Below are 24,262 nucleotides of genomic sequence, written 5' to 3'. Positions count from 1 at the left end.
CTCAGTGGATAGAGTGTTGGCCTGTGGACTGAAAGGTCCCAGGTTCGATTCCAGTCAAGGGCATGTACCTTGGTTGCGGGCACATCCCCAGTAGGAGGTGTGCAGGAGGCAGCTGATCGATGTTTCTCTCTCATCGATGTTTCTAACTCTCTATCCCTCTCCCTTCCTCTCTGTAAAAAAATCAATAAAATATTTAAAAAAAAAAAGAAAAAGGTTGAAAATCACTGTTCTAATATATCGTATATAGTTTGCTTTTTTTATGTCGATTGTGTGTCTATCCCAGTATCTTCTATGAATTCAGATGTCTGTGGATACATTGTGATATCTTGGGGAAATCATCCATCTCTGGGCCTCAGTTTCCTCTTCTATAATGTAGTCTAAAAGTCTTCTGCTCTAGATTTCTATGACCTTTCTCTTTTCTACATATTGGTAATGTCTGAATCATTTTAATGAAACCAATTCAGTATAAGGCAAGTAATTGAAAACATATCTAAAGTTGAAGGCCTTTAGGCTTATTTCCTTATATTAGCTAAGTGAGTCTCGGGATGTTTAACTTTTTTAAATCTTATCTTTAATTCTAGGCTATACCCCAGCTTTGGCCTGTGCTCCCAATAAGGATGTGGCTGATTGCCTAGCTCTCATTTTGGCCACCATGATGCCTGTCTCATCAAGTAGCCCTTTATCATCCCTGACATTCAATGCCATTAATCGTTACACCAACACCTCAAAAACAGTCAGCTTTGAAGCCTTGCCCATCATGAGGAATGAACCTAGCTCCTATTGCAGTTTCAACAACATTAGCGGGGAGCCGGAGTACTTATACGCCGATGTGGACGAGCTCAATGACTCCGATTCAGAGACCTACTGAGAGGCTGAGCCAGTGTCTAAGGAGAGAGTTCTGACACTAACTTCAAACTGTGCTTTTTCAGGAAAAGGGCACTTTCTTATTCACATACAAACTCAACCTAAGAGGAAAGATCGCAGAGTGAGTGAATATAAGAAATGTGACGACATTAGGAAGAAGACTTTTAAAGGCAAGTTTTGCAAAAGGAACCTCTAGAGTCTTGAAATAGACTTGACCAGAGGAAAATACTTTGGTGTCAGATTGCTTTGTGGAATTGTTTAATTTGGTTTTGCAGTGCCAGGAATAATTTGGGACACTGTGCACCCTAATCTGCTTACACAAGCAACACTATTATAAAAGAAGAGATAAGGACACTAGATTTAAATGTTATCAATAGAACTACAATTAAATTTAAGGGCAATAAAAGTTTGGTACAGTAGGCATTATGTGCACAGCAAATTGCCAAAGGACCAAATAACTTAAAGGCTTTCTAATAGAATGCCATTTGGTGGAAACTGGAGTAGGTGAAATGAAACATTATCTAAACCAAACTTTGATAGTCTGAAAATGAAGCTGAGATTTGGTTTTAAATGTTGATTTTTTTTCTTTTTAGAGAAAACATCTGAAAGCCTTTGAACCCTGTATAAACCATGAGAGAAAGCAGATGTATTTTTACATTTTTTTCTTTTACATAAAATTTTTAAAATTCCAAGTTTTATAATATTAGAATTGAAAACCAGCTGACTGGGTGCAGTAAGGGTGAAAATACTTGTGATGTAGACATGAGATAAATTGGGTTCAGGCTACTGTTGCCCAGTTCTGAATGGTTTAGATTTTAAATTGAACTATTTTTGTTTGAAAATGTAAAGAATTTCCTAGAAGAAAATTTTAGAAAATCCAAAATTAGGTTATTTTCACCCTATTGCAGCTAAGTGGTCCTGGGGAAGTTTTCGACCTCACTACTTTGGATGGTACACCTTCATCACTTGCTACTTTTGTGCCTCCATGTGGATCGGGGTGTGTTTGTTGTCATTGTTTAGTGAAGAATCAAATCACTTGTTATTGATACATTAACATCATTAGGTCTCTTAGAAGTCATTTGCATATTGGGCAAAATTTAAAATACTAAAATCCTTAGGTCCTATTCAGATTTGGGAGAAAGAAGCAATTGCCTGCCAAATTGGAAGATTGCCTTTCAAATAACAGAGAGAGAGAGGGAGGGAGAGAGGGCTGACATTTAGGCTTTTAAACAGTTTACATGGTTCTGCATTTACTGTAACTGTTGCTTTCCCAGTGAGAATGATTTCACACATGTAGGGGGTCTTACAGGTCTGGGTAAAGTTCCATAAATTTTCACAAAATGATACCCAATTTCATTTATCTTTTTTGTATTGTAAAACTGGAAACTTTATGACACTGTAAATTATCAGCTGGTTTTTCTGAATATAAAGTGTGAAAACACAGAACAGTATTTTGATCTATTTGATAATTTTGTGGGGTTTTTGAAGAATTAATGAGCATGTACATAGAAATAGTGACTGCTTGAATACTGTACTTACTTGCACTCTTTCAGTACATCGAGATTCCTGTATATTTTAGAGTATAATAAAACACAGATGTGAGTTGTATTTAATGAATAATGTATTTGTATCTGTGCATATGACCTAAAAATCTATAAAATTTCTAGGGCATTGACTACTAGATTTTAAGCATTTTTTCTAAAATATTTACAGAAATTATAAATGTAATCATCCATCTTTTCTTTATAATATAAAAAGTCATAAAGGACACTTCCTAATTATTAGTGGTAGGAAGGTGAAAATGCATTTTAAAGACAGCAGACTACATTTTCTATTGTACCTTTTGAAAAAAGAAAAAAAAAATCAAGAGGATTCTAAAAGTATACATATGTGTGCTTTCTCTTTCCTTTTAGGAATTCTCTTCTGAATTCCCTGAGGGAATTTTCTAGAATCTCAGAATTGAAAGAGACCTGAGGTTCATCCAGTCTAACCTCTTAACAAATGCAGGAGTCCCTTCTCCAAGGGTGATCTTTCCACCTTGAACACTTCCAGTGACTCTACCTCACCTCGCAGTCCATTCAGTTGTTGAGCAGCTCTAACTGTTAGCAAGGTCTTCCTTAGATGGAGCTGAAGCCTCCCTCCCGGTCACTTCTGTAACCTGGGCCGGGTCTGTCCTCCAAGAGAACACAGAACGTTGAAATGCTGATCCTCGTGCCCTCTGCCATGTCTTCTCTCTTTCAGGCTGTGTTTGACTTACCTGCGCTGTTTTCCAGAAGGACTCGTTAGACACGCTGTTAGATTTTCCATATCTGGTGAAATCCAAGGTGTAACTATAAAGTAACCAGCTGTTTTTAATTTGTCCTCACACATATCAGAACTTAGATCTTGCATCACTCTGTGTAAATGATGCTATTAGTGAAAATATTGGTGATGTGGTTCTTTGGATTGTTTGTCCACTAGGAAAACTATTTCATTGCTTTGTGATCCCATTTTGTGATAGTCTATACCCCAGCTTGATCAACCACTTCCTTTGGTCTGCACCTGATGAGGGGAAGCCCAAAGTGCTATCCCAAGTGATATCTGAACAGCATAAGTCATGTTGGAGTTAGTGCTTGGACGACTTGAATGAATGAACACAGCACCACAGTAAGTTCCTTTATAGTTACACCTTGTATGTTGACAGCATTCAGGCCCTGCTCTGTAGTGGTTTATCCTTGCACGAACAGAAAAGCCTGTTTGCTTTTAAATTCTGCATGAAAGATGACATCCGAAATATCTGATGTGTATTTTCATAATACCAGCTTCTGCTCTACAACTACTTTGGGGGAAATGGTGGTAACAGCAGATGGCCTCCTTTCACAAGACACTCGACTCAAACAGTGCCATTTAGTTCAGGAGATCTCTACATGTAGCTGTCAATTTGGGGTTTAATTTGGCTTATATTGGAACCTTTTAAATGAAATAAAGTTTTTTAATGCAATAAATCGAGTGTCTTTCTTTTTTACATGCAAACTTTTTTATCTTTTAATGTCTAATTAGTGTTCTGTTACAAGTTTATCTTTCTTTAGAAAACTTGATTTTTCAATAATGCTCTTTTGGAATTTTGATGAACCTATCTAAGTGGGTTTTTTATATATATTCATTCAACATATATTTATTGATTGCTTGCTTGCCATATACTTGAGGGTGAGAATGGGCAGAAAATGCCCTAGAAATTGTGGTCTTGTCCTCTAGGAGCTTATAATTTCGTTGTGGGAAGGCATATACCTGAAAGTCGAAAGTATAGAAATATAATTGAAGTAAAAAGGAATCGCTAAGGCAGTTCAGAGAACAGACCCCTTTGGGAAGGAAGGTCAGAACAGGTTTCATGGAAGAGGTGGCATTTGGGCTGGACGTTTAGCAGGATTTGAGCAGGGGGAGAGGGGCGCAAATGAAATCCAGGATGAAAATGGTTGGTGGAGGGGGATAGATTGAAGCAGATATCAGCACTTAGCACTTCTGAGCATAAAAAGATCATAAAAACCTACAAAAGAGCTAATCATAAATATGTACAGAGATAACAAAAGTGAGAAGTACTATAAATAGACTATCGGTAGAGCGGCAAAGAGGACTTTAATAACCTTGCTCAAAATTATCTTATGCTGGTAATAACAAAATGCCTATTCAGTGTTTATCATGTAGATAGACAAGGTCGTAAGTACTTGAAATACATCTCTTAATCCACACAATTGTCCTATGAGGTAGGTACTATTAATAGCACCATTGAACAGATGCAAAATGAGGCAGAGAGGTGACAGAACTTTTACCCAAGGTCTGTTGGCCAGTAAGTAATTTGTGAAGCCTAGATTCAAGTCCAGGCAGTCATTTCCCCAGTCAGTGCTTTAACTACCTACTGACCTCTAACATGCTTTCTGGTCCTCAGTGAAATGGATGATTTTGCAATTGAACCACATAAGTTCCTTTCAGTTTTCTTCTCCTAGGTCACTAATTTTAGAAGAAACACAAATATGACCACAGCAGACGTCTGTTGAACACCTGCTATGTAACGAACTGTGCTGGGCTCTGCACAGACAGCAGTAAAGGAAGAGGTAACGAAATTTGCCTCGTGATGAAGCCGAAGAGGATGACAGCAACACAATCATCCTGATACTTTTGCAGGTTGGCTTACAAGCTTGGTGGGGTGACACTGCTTCAAACTGGAGCTCTGGCTGGGTTTGACTACTTGCTGTGAAGTAGGCTTGGGTCTACTCCAACTAAAGTTGTCCAGAAGTTCTGAGGTGATGACAAGCACAAGATGGCAAGGCTGACCACACACACCCCGTTATGCCTCTGCATGTATCTCATGTGGCAATACTCCGTTGGCTAAAGCAAGTCACATGGCCAAGCCCAGCCTGGGTGGAATGGGGCAGCTTGACTCTGCCCATTGGGAAAGGAGAGTTTGAGTCCAGTTTCCACAGTTCATTTAGCCCTGAAATGATAAGCCAACTAGCTTGTCATTGGTTTCCATTTATCCATGGCATGGTTGGTAGTCTTTGCTTTCTGCCTGCTCCTTCCCTTCTTATGGTACCCCTTCTGGTGTAGTGGTTCATTTGATAAAACTGGGCAGCAAAAATGTGTTTTGAATTAGAAAGTTCTTCCTTGGCAGTGTGGAACTGATTGTTAGGTCTTCGATTTGCTCTTCCAAAGAGGAAGAGCCAACCTTTTGCCTACCTGAAAATCCAGAAGAATATGGCACCAGTCCCTTCTCATCTTACTGTGACCATCCCTTCCAAATCAGCCGAATCTCCCGCAAGATATAAAGTAAAGCTTGGCTGGTGACTACTTTTAATACAAAAAAAGTTGGTGTCTAAAGTTCTCCACTATCTAGATTATTTACATCTTACCCTCTCCAGCACTTGTATAAGTCTCCATTCCCCTGCTTCCTCCTTTTTGTGTTATTTCTCATTACTTTGTGGTTTTTTCACTCTTCTGGCCTTTCTAAGGATTATCTGTCATCTCTCTTAATTAGAATTGAAATGCAGGCCTATTTAGACCTTCAGCAAACATTTCTTGGGTACAAACTCAGCAGCAAGCACTTTTTAAATACTAGAGCTACACCAGGGATATAATGATGAACCTTAAGAAGTCCCTGTCTTCAGGAAGCTTGTTTTAGTCAGGGAGACAGACAAGAAAGAGATCATATTGTGACTGCTCTGCAGAAAAAGATTTGTGAGAATAGCTGGAGAGCTACTTGAGATTTTGATGTAGAGGGGATGGAACGGGGCAGGGGTGGGGAGAGTGTTGAGGCTAAAAGAATACCTTGCCCATTATGCGCTAGCGGATTGCACAAACAAAATTGTTGATATGAGACACCATAAGATTTTGCTGTAAAAGGGGAAGAATGTGGAAGTAACATACTATTAAAAGCAAGAAAGGATAGAGATGTTAAGCTAATCCACAAAAGCAAATCTGAGAGTTCTGCTAAGGTTAAGCCAAAAGCATGTCATCAGTAAACCTGAGGATCACTTGTCATTTGAAGAGAGGGGATCTGGGTTGATGAAAAGTGTTTCTTAGATGTGCCCTGGCTCAGCCATCCCCAGTCCATGGCATGTAACTTGCTTTGCCTTCAGATAAAATTGAAGATGGTACAATGCTTGGGGTTGGACAGGTTAGCACTATGCTCTAAAACTTGGTCTTTATGCTAATGTAATAGTTGGCCACCTCCCAAAATTGACAAGCTGACTAAATTCCTGTGGACCCGCAAAGGACCCAGAATAGCCCGAACAATTTTAATACAGAAGAACAAAGAGGACTCATGTTTCACAATTTCAAAACTTACTACAAAGCTACAGCAATCAGGATAGACATAGATCAATAGGATTGAGAGTCTAGAAATAACTCATACATCTTTGGTCAATAGATTTCAAAAAGGGTACCGAGACAATACAGCGGGGAAAGAATATTCTTTCAACAAATGATGCTGGGACAGCTAGATGTCCACAAGCAAAAGGAATGAATTTGGACCCCTATCTTACTAATATACAAAAATTAACTTTAAATGGATCATACACCTAAATGTAAGAGATAAACTTTAGAAGAAAATAGTGTAAATCTATGACCTTGGGTTAGGTATGGTTTCTTGGGCATGGTGCCTAAAGAGCAAACAACCAAAGGAAAACAGATAAATTAGACTTCTTCAAAATTAAAAACTTATGTGCACCAAAAGACACTATCAAGAAAGTTAAAACAGCAGAATGGAGAAAATATTTGCAAGTTATATCTATAATAATAAAAGAGTAATATGCTAATTAGACCAGACGTCCTTCCGGACGAAGCCGGGGGGGGGGGGGGGGGGGGGGCCTGTGAGGGAAGTCCGGGTCCTGGGTGCCAGAGGGGAGCTAGTGCCTGCAGCCAGGGGAAGGAAGGCCTACTTTTGCACGCATTTCATGCATCGGGCCTCTAGTATCTAATAGGAGTCTTAATATCCAGAGTATACGAAGAATTCCTACAACTCAATAATGAAAAGACATAATTCAGTTTTTAAAATTGGTACATGATTTTAATAATTTCTTTAGAGAAGATATACAGATAGCCAATAAGCCCTTGAAAAGATCATCAACATCATTTGCCATCAGGGGAATGGGAATCAAAACCATGATGAGAAACCACAGCCACCAGGATGGCTATAAAAATAACAACAGAAAAACAGACAATAAGCACTGGCGAGCATGTGGAAAAATTTAAACCCTCATACATTGCTCATAGGGATATAAAATGATGCCATCCCCAGGAAAACAGTAGACAGTTCTTTAAATAATTAAACCTAGACTTACCATATGACGCAGCAATTACACTGGAATTAAAAACATGTTCACACAAAAACTTTGTGTGAAAGCCCACAGAAGCATTATCCATAATAGCCAAAATGTGGAAACAACCCAATTTTTATCAACTGATGAAGGAATAAATAAAACATGGTATATCCATACAATGAAACATTCAACCATAAAAAAAAGAATGAAGTACATGTTACACATGTAAGTATGCTGAAGGAAACAAGATAGGCGCAAAAGGCCACATCTTGTATGATTCCATTTACATAACGTGTTCAGAACAGGTAAATCCATGGAGATGAAAAGTATATTAGTGGTTGCCAAAGGACGAGGGAAGGAGGAGTGGAAGTAGCTGGGTAGAGCGGTTTCTTTTGGGGATAAAATGTTCTAAGAGTAGTGATTATGGTTGCATGGCTGTGAATATACTAAAAACCATTTATTTGTACACTGTGAAGCAGTGAATTTTATGGTATTTAAATTATAGCTCAATAAAATGTGGAAAACAAGATATTTGAAACTATTAGAAACCTGAATACTGAGTACTGACCGTATTAAGGAAGTATTGTCCATTTCTTCTAGGTGTGATAATAATAATAATGTGGTTATGCTTTTAAAAATAGTCCTTATCTTTAGAGATGCTGAAATATTTACAAATGAAATGATCATGATATCTGGAATTTGCTTCAAATAATATGAGCCTTCACATTTAAAACTGATTTGTTAAACCTGCAACTCGTGCTCATGGCCATGAAAAGTAACCCAAATCTGTGACTTGTTTTGCACTTGGTTAATCGAACACACCCAGAGCTTTCTCTGGTTTGTGGCAATTGATTCACCTACTACCCCTCTCATAAACCCAGTTGGTGGGAAGGAGAGCGTCAGCACTAAAGAAATTATGGCAAAATTAAGGTATTCCATAAATACCTTGAATGCTTATGCTCTGCTGAGCACTGGTCCACTAGATGCGGAGGGATGTTTTGTCATTGTGGCTCTTAAAAGGGTGAAAGCTAAAACAGTTTTCTAAAAACACAGGAGGCGTTACATAGAAAATTATATAGGCATGTATTTTTTAAAAATACATTTTTTATTGATTTCAGAGAGAAAGGGAGAAGAAGAGAGAGAGAAACATCAGTGATGAGAGAGAATCATTGCTCAGCTGCCTCCTGCATGCACCCCATCGGGGATCAAGCCCACCACCCGGGCTTGTGCCCTGACGGGGAATCAAACTAACCACCTGGTTCATAGGTCGATGCTCAACCACTGAGCCACACTAGTCGGGCTAAGCATGTATTTTTAATCATTAAAAATGTTTCAAAATGGTAATGATTTAATGTTTTAAAATGACATGTTATTTGGATCTAACATTTTAAGCAATTCTTCCCACATACCCATTCAGCAGCCTTCCCTATCTATACTACCTCTTTTCTGCTTCCTCCTCACAAATGTAAAACAATTATTAGCTTAGATTGTCCCCAAATTTATATGGCTGCAAAGGACAAGGAAATACAAAAGTAGATGTAAGCATATTACATATTTACCAGGGTAGACGCTACATTTCAAGGGAAGTCTATGGAAAAATTCAGTTTTGTATAAAAGGCAATATTTTGCTTATGGTATTGAGTTTGAGAAAAGTTATTATAAAGTAAAGAAAGCATGTGTCGATTTCACATTGAACATTCAGTGACATTTTTCTTATTACAAAGTAATACATTATAGTAAAAAATTTAGGAAGATAAGCAAAAAGGGTACAACAAAGCCATCCATCATTTTACCACTGAAATCACAAGAAACACTAAAAGTGATTTTATTTTTCAAAATCTGTAACAGAACAGGAGCCATGTTTTCAAAATTGTATTTGTAACCTGCTTTTTTACTTGCCATATTATAAAATTTTTTCCATGTCAACATAGCTACATAAACAAAGTAATAAATACACATGGTGTTAATGGCTTCCTCGTGTTGAAGATGCCCTCAACCTTACAACCTCGATTCAAGCACTGAGAGTGTTCCAGGTGCCGAGAAAGTTGCTCCGTCTCAGCCCCAGTGGAGTTCGCCACCTGAGGGAGAACTGGACATGAGGACAAATACATAGAACCCCATGTGATGAGTGGAAGGCAGCAGAGCTGTGGAGTCCACCTGGGTGACTTTTGGCCGGTTAGACAACCTCTGAGCTCGTCAACCCTGTCAAATGCAGATGGGAGCATTCCATGGTCTCAGTGAAGATGAGTCGATGCCTTCAAAGTGTTCAGAGGAAAGGGAGTAACACACAGTAAGTGATCAAAAAGCTATGCATGTACACACTGCCTGGGTTCAAAACCTGGCATATAAAGCTGAGTGTTTAGCTTTTCTGTGTCTTAGCTTCCTCATCTGTAAAATGGGAATAGTAAAGATATCTCATAGTTATTGAAAAGATTACATGAGTCACTAGGTCGGGCAATAGGAAGCACTCAAGTATAAATTGATATCAATATAGCAGCCTACTTTGAGTGAGAATTAAAATTAGACCACAGGACCGGCAGGCATGGCTCAGTGGTTGAACATCAACCCATGAACCAGGAGATCACAGTTGGATTCTCAGGGCACATGCCTGGTTGCAAGCTTGATCCCCAGTGAGGGGCTTGCAGAAGGCAGCTGGTCAATGATTCTTTCATCACTGATGTTTCTCTCTCTCCCTTCCTCTCTGATATCAATAAAAACAGTTAAAAAAAATTAGCCCACTGATTTTTTTACATTCCTCCCACCAATGGGTGGGGTCTGTGTTTCCTCCCATAAACTATAGGTGGTCTCTGTAGCAATTTTACAGAAGTGCCACTGTGCCCATCTCTGGCCCCAGCCATCTGGAGCTGGCAGCTTCCCCCTCCTGTCTCCTTCACATTCTCTGGGAACCCTCAGATGTCCTGTCTGCAGTCTGACTGTTCTGAGACCATCTTGCTGGAGAGGCCCAGCAGAGCCTGTAGTGTGCCAGGCACGGGAGTGGGGAAACCGTCTCCCAAGTGGGTCCTGCAGCCCAGCCACTGCAGCTGGAAGAGCCAAGCCCCACAAGCGTGCCCTTCCCCAATCCCTGACCCACCCACAGACTCAGGAGCCAGCTAAAGTGGTTATTTCAAGTCACTGAGTTTCAGAGTGGTTCCGTTACTTAGCAATAGATCATCACAACACTGATTATGAAAATCAAAACATTCAGCCAATGCGTTGGGAAGGGAGAGGAGCCTCCAGCCTGGGGGAGAGATGATTCATGTTACACATGAAGTCTTTGTTTTACAGTGTTCTATAAAAAGCGCTTCCCTGTCTGTGTGGTTGCTGTTTGCTTCCTTATTTACTATTAGAAAGAACTGAGGGAAAGGAATGAGCGGCTCCAAAGGTGTTGGAGCTGAAGTCATCTCACAGAGACAGGAATTTAGGCCTGCAGAGGGAAGGAAGGTGCCCACGGACTCCCAGCAAGTTAGGAGGAAGTGAGGCCTGTTCGCCGGACTCTCAAGCTCGTGTTTTAAAATGCTATTTAATTTCTTGTTTTATTTATTTGTTGCACTGCTTTGCAGGAACAAATCTGGTGACATATGTTCATGTTACATATTCAACATATATTGCCCCTCCCTAGGAAAGGTCTGAAACAGAACTTTACAGAGGCCCGTAGAATACAGGGGGGCCCAATTAATTGCAAATCAGATTCTTCATCCTTTTTGAATTCATTTATAATAATGGCTCTTACTATATCTTTGCCTCTGTATTTCTTTGACCCATAATTGCCCTTCCACAAGTCATCTTAAATTGCTATTTTAGTATACATTTTAAAATTACTTTAAAAACTTTTATTTTTCAATCTTTATTGTTGAGAGTGTTACAGATGTTCCCCCTTTTTCCCCCCATTGCCCCCCTCCACCCAGGTCCCACCCCACCCCAGCCTTCACCATCCTACTGTCTGTGTCCATAGGTAAGATCTGGAAGATCTTTGGTTAATATCTTCCCACCCCCTTCCCTCTGAGATTCGTCAGTCTGTTCCATGCTTTCATGCCTCCAATTCTGTTTTATTCACCAGTTTATTTTGTTCATTAGATTCTTTGTTCGTTTATTTTTTTATTTTATTTTTATTTATTTATTTATTTATTTATTTTATTTTAATCTTTATTCAGATTATTACAATTGTTTCTCCTTTTTCCCCCCATAGCTCCCCTCCCCCCAGTTCCCACCCCATCTTCTGCCCTTACCTCCCCCCCACTGTCCTCATCCATAGGTGTATGATGTTCATTTATTTTTATTTTTAGATTCTATTGTTGATAATTATGTATTTGTTGCCATTTTATTGTTCATATTTTTCATCCTTTCTCCTCCTCCTCCTCCTCCTCCTCCTCCTCCTCTTTCTTCAATAATACCGTCGACATTTCATATAATACTAGTTTGGTGGTGATGAACTCCTTTAGCTTTTTCTTGTTTGTGAAGCTCTTTATCAGACCCTCAATTCTAAATGAGAACTTTGCTGGGTATAGTAATCTTGGTTATAAGTCCTTGCTATTCATCACTTTGAATATTTCTGTTGAGACGTTTCTGTTGAGAAATCAGCTGACAGTCGTATGAGTACACTCCCCTGTAGGTAACTAACTTTTTCTCTTGCTGCTTTTAAGATTCTCTCTTTGTCTTTAACCCTTGGCATTTTAATTATGATGTGTCTTGGTGTGGCCTCTTTGGGTTCTTCTTGTTTGGGACTCTCTGTCCTTCCTGGACTTGTAAGTCTATTTCTTTTCACCAGGTAGGGGAAGTTTTCTGTCATTATGTCTTCAAATAGGTTTTCTTTTATTTATTTATTTTTTATTGTCTAAAGTTTTACATATGTCTCCTTTTTCCCCCCAATTGACCTCTCCCCCATCCCTTCCCAGCCCAAGCAAGCCCCCACCACCCCAGTGCCTGTGTCCATTGGTTATGCTAATATGCATGCATATACGTCCTTTGGTTGCTCTCTAACCCCCCTCCCCTACCATTTGTCTCTAGAGCAGTGGTTCTCAACCTTTCTAATGCCGCAACCCTTTAATACAGTTCCTTGTGTCGTGGTTAACCCCTAACCATAAAATTATTTTCGTTGCTACTTCATAACTGTAATTTTGCTACTGTTAATGAATCATAATGTAAATATCTGTGTTTTCCAATGGTCTTAGGCGACCCTGCTGCTGTAGAGCCTAAGACCATCGGAAAACACTGTAGCAAAATTACAGTTATGAATAGCAACAAAAATAATTTTATGGTTGGGGGTCACCACAACATGAGGAACTGTATTAAAGGGTCGCGGCATTAGATAGGTTGAGAACCACTGCTCTAGATCGATGTATTCTTGTTCATTAAATTATGTTGATCATTATATCCCACAGTGAGTGAGATCATGTGATATTTATCTTTTTCCGACGCTTAGCATGATGCTCTCCAGTTCCATCCATGCTGTTGCAAATGGTAAAAGTTCCTTTTTTTTAATAGCAGCATAGTATTCCATTGTGTAGATGTACCACAGTTTTTTAATCCACTCATCTGCTGATGGGCACTTAGGCTGTTTCCAAATCTTAGCTATTGTAAGTTGTGCTGCTATGAACATAGGGGTGCATCAAATAGGTTTTCAATATCTTGCTCTCTCTCATTTCCTCTGGCACCCCCATAATGGAAATGTTGGTACACTTAAAGTTGTCCCAGAGGCTCCTTACACTTTCTTCTTATTTTTGGATTCTTTTTTATTTTTGCTCTTCTTATTGGGTGTTTTTTTGCTTCCTCATATTCCAAATCATTGATTTGATTCTCAGAATCCTCTACTGTTGAATCCCTGTAAATTGTTCTTTATTTCAGTTAGTATATGCTTAATTTCTGACTGGTCCTTTTTCATGTCTTTGACGTCCTCACTAAAATCCTTGAAAGTCTCATGAAGATCCTTGAGTAACCGTATAACAACGGTTTTGAACTCTGTATCCAGTAGTTTGCTTGCTTCCATTTCTTTCATTTGTGACATATTTCTTTGACTCCACATTTTGGCCACTTCCCTGTGTGTGTGTTTCTATGTACTAAGTAGATCTACTCTGTCTCCTGGAGTTGGTAGAGTGGCCTTGTGTAGCAGGTGGTCCTGTAGGGACTAGTGGCCCAGCCTCCCCAGTCACCTGAGCTGGGCACTCTAGGTGTGCCCCTGTGTGGGCTGTGTGCACATTCTTGTAGTTGAGCCTTGATTGCTGTTGGTGTCTCTGGGAGGAGTTGATGTCCAGGCCAGCTGGCTGTGCGGACCAGCAGTGACTGCAGTGTGAGAGTAGCTGTGCAGGAGGTGAGGTCCAGCTGTGAAGCAAGGCAGGCTGGTGCCTAGTCTTGGGCCTTTTACTGATAGGTTTGTGGCACGCTGACACCAGGTGCAGCTTGTTTGAGAGATTTTACCAAAGTCTGAAGCCTGAACTAGGACAGGCCATTCATATGGAAAAGCTGCTGCAAACAGGGTGGGTGGGGCTGCAAATTGGATGGGGCAGGGCCTCAGGGAATCACCAGGGCGGAGCAAACAGTGTGGGCCACGGTGATGGAGGCCTGGAGGCTCGGATATGGCTGCCAGTCAGTTCTGTGACAGGGGAGGACCCAGCACAGGAACAGTGACCCCTGTAAGCACCCACCTGGGAGAAAGCTGCCCCCCGAGTTCCTGCCCTGATGCCAGACAATCCAGTTGGTCCCAGTATGTGTCTGGGTCCCCCAATGCCACCCGCTGCTGGGAGTCCAGGTAAGTTCGTGCGCTGGTCCTTTAAATGGGACACCTGGGTCTCCAGCAGCACCCCCTTGTCACTCAGCCACACTCTCCGCTGTATTTTACTACCTGAAGTTATGGGGACTTCTCTTCCCAGCTCTGGAACCCTGGGCTGTGGGGTCTGGCGTAGGGCTGGTACCCCTTGCTCCTCCCGGGCAGCCTCCGCAGAGATGATCTCCAACGCTTCCCATATAAACCCACGCTCCCACCACAGCCTGGGCAGGCCAGGCCCTGCCTCCCTTCTGACTTCAAGACTTGCCACACACAGTGTGGCCACACTGGCCTTTTTTAATTCTTTAAATAAGACAACTTCTATGGTTGATATGAATCAGTTCTGGCTCTCATTTGCTGCATAACAAACTACCTCCACTTAATGGCTTAAACCAACAGCAATCACTCACAAATATGCGCTCTGGGCCATGCAGGGTGGGGGAGGCTTGCCTCTGCTCTGCAGGCCTCAGCTGTGGCAGTTGGTTCAGGGGGGTCTGTGGGACCTGCTTCCAAGAGGAGTCCCTCAGCTTTCAGCAGGGAGCGCACTGGGCTGAGCGGGTTGGGGAGCTCGATCTCAGTCTCCACACGTGGCCTGTGTTTGGGTGTCAATGGTGAAAGCCCCAAGAGAGAGCCAACAGAAGCGGTACCGGGGATCATGCCCTAGCTGTGGAAGTCACACGGTGTCCTGTCTGCTGTACTGTGGTCATTGAGGCGGTCAGAGTCCTGCCCAAGGTCAAAGGAAGAAGCACAGGCCTCACACCTTGATGGGGACTAACAAAGTTCTGGAGCAGCAAATGGGGCTGGAAATAGCGTTGCAGCCATTTTTGGAAAATCTGTCACGAATATCCTTCAGCGATTTGTTTTGGATGGGGTGTGTGTGTGTGTGTGTGTGTGTGTGTGTGTGTGTGTGTTTGTGTTTCAATCCTGTGTTTATATGAACACCAGATACTAAGTCTCCCTAAAGTTTACAATCTTTTTTTTAAAATATATTTTATTGATTTTTACAGAGAGGAAGGGAGAGGGATAGAGTTAGAAACATCAATGAGAGAGAATCATTGATCAGATGCCTCCTGCACACCCCCTACTGGGGATGTGCCTGCAACCAAGGTACATGCCCTTGACTGGAATCGAACCTGGGACCCTTGAGTCTGCAGGCCAACGCTCTATCCACTGAGCCAAACCAGTTAGGGCTACAATCTTTTCTTATGTGACTTTGCACGCTCCATGCTTTCTAGCACAGTAATTTACATGGAGCTAATGCTTAATTTATAACCTGATTTAATGTGAGTTGTAAGATATCTATTGCTGAATCAACAATTTTTAAAGAACTAGAATGCCCAGATCTTATTTTAAAACCACCTGTACGTAACTTTATCTTTCTTTGATTATTCAGGAATTGCTTTAGAACCCTGCAATTTTTTTCCAGATCAATGGTATGAATTTCAACCATCACGTTCCAGTACCCAGAGAAAACATAGAGTGCTGATCATTTACACTTCCTGTAGGTATATTTAGAGTGTGGAAATGATAAAGGTGGTGTGTTTGCTTTAGTGTAGTGCTATCTCTAGTTAACACATCAGGATCCTAAGGCAATAGACTTGGGATTCAGAAGATAAACTACAAACCAAGTCCTGAAGCTAAAGGGTATAGCATCAAAGATATGATTCTGCCTAAATCAGATGCTAATATTTCAGAAATTGTGAACACTTAAAGTATTGATAAAATGAATCATCGGGCTTGCATGAAGGATTCAATGCAATAGAAGATTTGAAATAGACACATCCAGTTAGCATAAAAACAAGCAACCATCTACATATGTTATTCAAATGTTGAAGCTCCAGATTAAAAGATGTCAAGAGCATGCCACTGCCAGTTCTCACACTGGAACTGAGTAAAGGGATTATTCTCAAAATAACTGCAAATAAACTCATTGGTTCAATAAGCTTCCTACATTCACAGGAAGCCTTCCATGAACTTTCAAAATTACACAGAACCTCATGAAGGGCAGGTTTATTTACCTACAAATTATATTTTCCTACTAATTTGTCTTTGGTTAAATAAAACAATAGAGCAATATATTTGGATGACAAAATGTCATGCAGAAAGGGTAATAATGGGTTAAAAACTAATACAAGGAGAGGAGAAGAGATGAGGAGTTCTGGGTTGGTAATCTGGAAACTCCAGCTGTGCATTGATCCTGGGGTGGGAATTCCACCTTCTAACTCTGTACTGGGGTGCTGTTTAGCCTTGGGCAAGGCACTTCCCTTCCAAACCTGTTTCCTCTTCTGTGAAATGGGCACACTTGCCTGTTTCAGAGAACTAGTGTGAGGCGCTGACGACTAAGGCCTGCACACCTGCTTTGGGAGATGCACAGCATGACTAGGATCAGGGTCACCTGGAGGGCTTCTTAAAACAGATGGCTAGGCTCCGCCCCACCCCACCCCCATCCCCCAAGTTTCTGATTCAGCAAGTCTGGGGTGGAGCCCAAGAATTTGTACTTCTAACAAGTTCCCAGGAGCTGCTGGTGCTGCTGGCTTAGGACCACCCCGTGAGAACCCCTAGTCTACATCACGCTGGGCTAGTGGGTGACTCTGCCTGAGGTGTGTCTGTGTCTTCTCTTCTAAGGACACCAGTCATATTGGATGGAGGGGTCGCCCTACTCTGGTATGACCTCATCTGAATCCCATCTACAAAGACCTTATTTCCAAGTAAGATCACATTCCGAGGTCCTGGGGGTTCAGACTTCATTTCTTTTCGGGGGACACAATTACCAAAACATCCTCCAACTCCAGGGAAGCCTTCAGCTGACTGCAGCCCCATGAGAGGCCCTGAGCCAGAACCAACCAGCTAATCCACTCCCAGATGCCCGACCCACAGACACTGTGAATCACTCACGTTCGTGATTGTTTTAAGCCACTAAGTTTTGGGGTAATTGTTATGTAGGAATCAGCAACTCACACAAGGAAGGAGACTTGGCAGTGAAGACTAAGGCGTCCAGTCCTGCTCACAGATCTTCCTGTCACATCAGCATTTGTTTTCAATCTGGGCCTTTTTGCACAACATTGCACACTATTACAACTTTTTAAAAAGTTTTGCAATACATAAATCCACTTTGGTGAGAAGACGTTTGTTCATTTAGTGGGTGTTTAATGGCATTTCAGAATATCATTGCAAAGCCAAGTGGCTGACACCCTTGTTGCTCTCTGAGCAGGGCTTCTGGGCCAGGACAGCACTCTGACCGGCTGCTCTTGAGTCACGTGCAATGGCCACAGGTACTGAACTGGGCCACCTGTGGGTCAGAGGTGGCCCAGGTGGGTTTCCCTCAGCAGTGGCTGTGGGCAGGGTCTCCCCTGGGGCGCTGGGTGGATGCTAGGACTGGACAGTCTGCAAGCAGGGCGTGGTGTGCCTTCTCTAGGAACTGGCATTTTTAAGTCCCGTGTGCATACAGCTCATTTGTCTCTCACTTCCTCTGCGAGGAAAACCACAGACTGGCCCAGCTGCACCTACATGAGAAACCACATGGACCAAGCCACTTCCCCAAGTCTGATTTGACCAAAAATACATTTCATTTCCTGCCTCTGTGTTATCGTCAAGATTGCCATTTGTTTCCTGAATTTCAGGATCACAGTTGACAAAAACATATCACAACCATTAGTCATAGGTGTATATTTTTTTCCCTGAAAATAATTTTACTCATTTTCCCATCCTCTACTTTGTTCTGCCATCTGGCAGCTGCTGCCTCCTTTCATTGTAAAAAATCATTTTGTTTCACCACCGTTACTTAGTTCCCCCTCGTTTCTACTTCATGAACAATTTGTTCTGAATTGTCAGTAGGAAGTGGCTCGGGAAAAGTCCTAGTGCTCTGCTCCGAAGGGCGGGATGTGCATCCAGCAGGAAAGTCATAAATGGTTATTGGCTGAAGTGGTTCCACCGAGTCTGTATTTGGGACTAGCCTCTCCGTCTCTTTCTCAGGCTGATTTCAATCACCTTGGCTTAAAGCAACAATATGCATTTTTAAGATACTTTCTGATCCCTGGGGTTTGGGGCAGGGACGCTGAGTGGGTGGCAGCCAGCCACAGCCGGAGCCACATGCTCCTGCCAGCTCAGCCCTGCGGGGTGGGTCTGCACCAGGGAGGGCAGGCCAGCTCTGTTGTCTGGTGGGAGAGGTCCCGCTCCCGCTCCAGGGGGATTTCCCAGGGCTTCCTCTGGAATCTGAGCTGTTCCTGCTCATTCCCTGAAGATGTGACTCATTCCAGGCCTTTGTGGGCGAGCAGTGAGTCAGAAGTCAGCAGGGACTTCGCTTCTTCTTCCCACACGGACTATTCAATGCACAGTCTCCCAATGAGAGAACTGGGTCATAATGAGGTTTAAATAGATGGTCCAAGGTCTGTGTGGTGAAGAGTAAACAGTGAGGCCAGGACAGTAAACCCGGCCAGTCTGACTCTAGGATCTTTGCTCTTTATTTTCCTGCCTAAAAGCCAGAAAAAGGCGGGGACACTGCAGGGGGGTGAGGAAGAAATGTCATATTTTACCTTACATAATTGTGCATAGGCACATGCTGTTTTTTAAAACCTAATTTAAAAGGGGGAATATAACTAAATAGCTACAACATAGAAAAGGCAAACCACAGGCGGCTAATTATCCATCTTTAAAAATGATCCGTTTTCCACTTTAAAAATGATTGGAAACAGTTACTAGGCATAGAGTCAGATCGACTTTGAAATGTCAGATATAAGCAATACAGAAATGAGTGGCCTAACAATGTCTTCACACACTGAATACAGTGGTTTTGCATCTGGAATAAAATGTGGGAGGTCCTTGCTCTGGTCCTGGTGGGCTCCCCACCCCCCCCACCCCCCGCCGACCCTAGACACCTGCTGAGTGATTCAATGAATGAGTGACTAAAGTGGGAGTTCTGGCAGTTCTGGCAACTTCTCTGCAAGAGGTACAGTGTCTCTCTGCTAATGGAAGGCGGGGGGGGGGGGGGGGAGGTTGGGGAAGGGAGGATTGAATTCTACCAGCCTTATTCCATCCTGCATGTTGGGCAATGGTAGGGCTCTGCCCAAAGCTAGTGTGATTTATTAAGCCCCTGGAATCCCTGGGGGAGACACGTTGTGCAGAAAGAATCCGATTACTCACACCTTCCTACTGGTGCCCTTTCTTCTGCACTTTTTCCAGCCCCCCTCTCTCTGGGCACTGCACTCTTTCTTCCAGTTACTGTGAGTCCTGCCAGACACATTCCCTTCACGGACAGAAAGGCAGATGTGAGGAAAACTTCCCTTCTGTTTTTAAAGGCTGCTTCAAAATCCACATTTCTGGTGGCTCTGGTGTTAGCATTTCATCTGGATAGAAGTTTGGCCGCCCAGGATGGAACGAGGGCCCAGGGCAGCCTTTTCTAACGCAGCTTTTGCTTTCTTTGAGAGTTTGTTTCTTCCCTTAGAAAATGTCTGAGGCCGGTGAAATACTTGTACGCCCTGGGTGTCACTGAACATTAAGAACAAGGGAAACACACACACAGTCCCCACTGCCTTATGGATGTGTACAATATAAACTGTCATTTATTTTGTTTAACTCCCAACGCCAATTGTGTAATGAGAGATTTGCTGGAGGAAGATGTGGCTTGGAAAAGATAAATGTGGGTAGAAAATACAAAAAAAAAAAAAATGGCTCAATAATTTTCATGGGAGAGGAAGAGACGCTGGGGGAATCTGCTCCCCTATTTCTTCCCCCAGCCCCCAGGATGGGCAGAGGTGGTCCCAGTGCTGTGCGCCGTGGCCTGTGCAAGTTCAGGGCTATCTGAACGTGGCAGCCAGAGCCCAGCCTTCACTTCCCATAGTCCCTCTCATACAGCCGACCATAGAGGGCTGCCGTCACCAGGCCAGAGGACAGTCCGCTCTTCCTCAGGAAGTAGTGGTCATTCTCCCAGCCCAGCCGGTCAGGGGTTTCCAGGGTCATCCCTGAGGTCAGAAACAGAGGAAAGATATAGGAAGTACTGAAGTTACCCCACAGGTGGAACTCAAACAACCCCGTGGCCTCTGTGATCTCCTGCCCACAGGTCTCAAAGCCGAGACCTCCACACTTGACCAGCGCGCACACTTGAACATAGTAAGTGCCGTGCACGGTGTGAAGTCCATCGAAGACCCCGAGGGCGTACAGCTCTTCAGACACAGTGGGCCTCTGGTAAAGTAAATGGCAGCAGAGGCCATTCGCACACACTCGGAGGTAGCCTTCCTTGTCCCACACCGGGACCAGGGTGAAATTGTCATACATCATCTCAGCGTGAAACATGGGAGGGGCATTCATGTTCCATCTGGGGGCTCCATCACAATGGACTTCCTGAGAATCCTTCTCACAGTATGGATCGCCCGCCAAGAGTTTTAAAAATCTGCTATGGGATGGGTCCATTTTCTCTGTGGCATTCTCTGTACCGAGACCCTGTGGATTTTTGGCTACCTGGGCAATTATAAGGTGACCTGTGAAGTTTTCCATGTCATGGTGCCAGACGGACTTCAGAGGCGTGTGTATGCCACTTCCAGTCATCCCCAGAGACGGCTGGTGGATGTTAGCAGCCAGAAAGTTGACACCGAAGGCTCTGGCGAAAGCACTCTGAATCTGAATAGCTGCCAAGAGTGGGAGCTGGTTCATCCAGGCGGCCGGAAACACAATGTGCTTCACCTCGGAGTCTCGGAGGAGTTCGATGGCGGGGCGGAAGAACAGTACATCAAAGCAGGTAAAGATGCCGAACTTGCCAGCAAAGGGGGTATCGAAGATAATGTGGTCCACTTGGGGAGGCGTATCAAAAGCTGCTTCAAAGTAGAGGTTGTATTTGCGGTAGCGGTCTAAGAGGGTTCCGTTACTGCTGAACACGACGTTCGTGTTAAACTGGAATCTTCCATCCCGTGGGCACCCTGGGTCACTGCGATGACAAGGCTGCTTCGTCCCGAGGTTGGCCACCAGGAACATCCCTCCCTGGATGGCCATACAACTCAGGCGCTGGAGGACCTGGAGGGGAAATAAGGTATAAACGAATGTATAAGTAAATGGATTTTTAACATTCTGCCTTTGGCCATATAATTTTAAAATAGAAAAGTACCTGTATTGTGTCTATAATATATAAAGAGCTATCATAAATCAATAAAAGGCAACCACTACTGAAAGTGTACAAAGGATAAGACCTCAGAGAAGAACAAATACAAATGGCCAACACACGTCTGAGAAGATGCTCAATCTTATTAGTACTAAGGAAATGAAAATGAAAATAGTATTTTTTTACCTTCATAAGATTGGCAGAAATACAAAAGATTATTCTATCTTACATGGACCAAAAGGGTGGGAATACAGGCACTCATACACTGTCACTGGGGATGTAAAGTGAAATAAACATCTTTAAAACAATTTAAACTATCCTTTTGCTGAGAAATTCCACTTCTAGGACTCTCACCTTTCAGAAAAACTTAGACATGTTTACAAAAATATGTGTACAAGGATATTCATTGAGACACTGTTTATAATAGCAAGAGTTAAAAAAGAATAAGCATATAGCAGGTTTAAAAAAGGATATCAATTATAAAATTCATAGAAAAGAACAGATATAGTTGGATGCACATCAAATTGTTGATGGCAGTTTCTCGTGGAAGGAAAGTAGGGTGAGGGTGTGGTACAGTGAAGGCTGGCTTTCATTTGTTTATTTATTTGCTCTATAAGCATATATTCATGTATTTCTTGCATAACTGATAAATAGCACGACCCATAGGTGAGTGAATGGCTCATGATATCTGACATTCTTTAATGGGATAAATGTGTGGCACATGAAGTTTGGGCAGTTTGGGTTTCATTTCTTAGGATCCTAGGGTCTCCTTTCAGTCTCATTTCACATGTCTTGGCTTTTGGCCCCTGGCTTGGTTCATTTTGGATGCCTTTGGCCGACTGAGGCACTCACACACCTCTGTGTCATTGAATCGGTGGGGCTCCAGACATGGGTTCCACCTGACCCACGGGGGAGACGGCATGAAGTCCAAAAATGGGTAAATGGATGCTCTTGTAAAGTTGAATCCATGAATGCCATCTTCTGGAAACACTATAATCTGTACACCCTGTAAGTCAAAAACATCCAAGTATACAGTATGTTATCAGATCATGGGAAGTACCACTTCACTCATTCATTCGTTCGTTCCTTCATTCATCTGACAGTCATCACAACTGCTGTGTACCAGGCAGGACCCAGAGGTTAAAAACTGGTGAACTTAGTCTTGGGGGAGCCGTCTCACTTACCCTAATTCTGAGGGAACAAAGACAAAGTCCTCTGGGAACAACCATGTACCTAGGGGCATATCCAGGGAAGGAGGGTTGAAGGAAGCAGGGGTTTGACAAGGAAACAGTTAGGGTTTTGGAGTTCTTGGCGGTGCAGTAGGAGGTATGGCCAACTACAAAAGGCCGTGAGTATTGGGCTCATTAACAGATGTGGAATCTCCAGCCCAGTAGTTTTTAACCTCATTGTGCACTGAAATCAGATGCAGAACTTCTGAAAAACACTCCTGTGTGGGGGTAGTGCTGGGGTCCACACTCAAGTCTGCTTCCATTGATTATGGATGGGGTCCTGGCAACAGTGTTTGTTTAAATGTTCCCAGGTGATTCTAACATGCAGCCAAGGCTGGGACCCACTGGGCTGGTGGGTAAGAGTCAAGCGTGTTGATTTCAGCATAGAAACAAGGACTTGCTCTAACTTGCAGTTCTCCAACTGGGCACTAGGAGGCTCCCTTTGGAATCCTGACCTCACTACAAGCCTTTTCCCACACCTGGAGACACCTGGGCTCTCGGTGATGCCTCAGCAACCTATGAAAATCCAAACAAACTGGACAGCCCTCAGCTCTCAGGACCAGGGCCTCACGCTTCTGCTCTTCTCCACTTCTGTGGCTTCAGATGTCAAGCCTGGGACATTGCCCCAAAGTGAAAGGGGGGAGGAAGGCAGAGGAGGCATGAATAATCAAAAATAACGGGCCATATGAGTCACTTACTTCTGGAATGCACTGAAAACTTTCTTTATACATTTTTTTCTGGTTATAAAAGCTTCAAAAGTTTAACTATAGAAAATTTGGAAGACAAAAAATATAAAAAATTCACAATCCTGTGACATAAAGATACTTATTAATATGTTGGCTATTTTCATTCTCTGTGTGTGTCTAATTGAGATAAGAGTTTTCCATCTTGACTTTCTCACTACATAAAAATCAAGACTACAAAGATACCTTAAAATATCATTTGTAATGACCACATTTAATTTAAGAGGACACCACAGCCTATTCTCTATTGAAAGGTTGAATTGATTTTTGTAATAAAAAGAACACAGTGGTGACCATCTGCATAGAGGGTGTTCAAAACACTTCGTGAATGAGTGTTGCACACAAATCTTTGATTGGATCTCTGATTATTTTTTTTATTGGATCTTTGATTATAAGTGAAAGTACTATGTCAAGGGTAGGAGAAGTTGTATGTTCTTAACATACATTGCCAAATAGCTTTCCAGAAAAATTATACCAATGGACACTCCTGCAGCAGAGTATGAGATGAATGTAAGGGAACATTTTCGCAAACTTGGAAATAAAGCAAGAGGGAGAATGTAAGCCTTTCCAAGATATACTAGGGTAACTAGGGTACTAATTAACCTCACTCAAAGACTGTTTCTCTAGTGAATGTACCACTGTTTGGCTTTGCTATTTAATAAAGACCAATTTTACTGCCCTGCAGGACATTGGCCAGTTTTGTATCTATTAACAAATTCACTTCCACGTTCATCTGACTGACACACACTATCCTCGGTTAAACCAGCATTATCATCTTACTGGTTCCTTAC

The 24,262-nt window shown here is 42.4% G+C and overlaps 2 protein-coding genes across 10 annotated transcripts in view; one reads left to right on the top strand and one right to left on the bottom strand.

The window, feature by feature from the left end:
• Positions 1–3,842, top strand: part of ANKRD28 (ankyrin repeat domain 28) — a 141,849-nt gene extending 138,007 nt beyond the window's left edge. For 4 of the 7 annotated variants that reach the window (XM_080673696.1, XM_080673700.1, XM_080673697.1 and 1 more), the window contains one exon: positions 582–2,710. In XM_080673696.1, the coding sequence (XP_080529822.1) occupies positions 582–868 (287 nt within the window). In that variant the 3' untranslated portion in view covers positions 869–2,710. Of the gene's footprint in view, positions 1–581; positions 2,711–2,777 lie in introns of those variants that run through there. The other 3 variants (XR_013960873.1, XM_080673699.1, XM_080673698.1) reach the window with 3 other exon arrangements.
• Positions 3,843–19,948: 16,106 nt separating this feature from the next.
• Positions 19,949–24,262, bottom strand: part of BTD (biotinidase) — a 36,530-nt gene continuing 32,216 nt past the window's right edge. For all 3 annotated transcript variants that reach the window (XM_080673706.1, XM_080673708.1, XM_080673707.1), the window contains exons 3-4: positions 22,356–22,505; positions 19,949–21,414 (exon numbers count right to left, since the gene is read on the bottom strand). In XM_080673706.1, coding sequence (XP_080529832.1) covers positions 20,236–21,414; positions 22,356–22,505 — 1,329 coding nt within the window. In that variant the 3' untranslated portion in view covers positions 19,949–20,235. The remainder of the gene's footprint in view (positions 21,415–22,355; positions 22,506–24,262) is intronic.

The sequence above is a fragment of the Plecotus auritus genome (assembly GCF_963455305.1).
Source record: "Plecotus auritus genome assembly, chromosome: 6".
Lineage (NCBI taxonomy): Eukaryota > Metazoa > Chordata > Mammalia > Chiroptera > Vespertilionidae > Plecotus > Plecotus auritus.
Note: the sequence above shows the minus strand (reverse complement) of the source record. Positions and strands in the feature narration are given on the sequence as shown.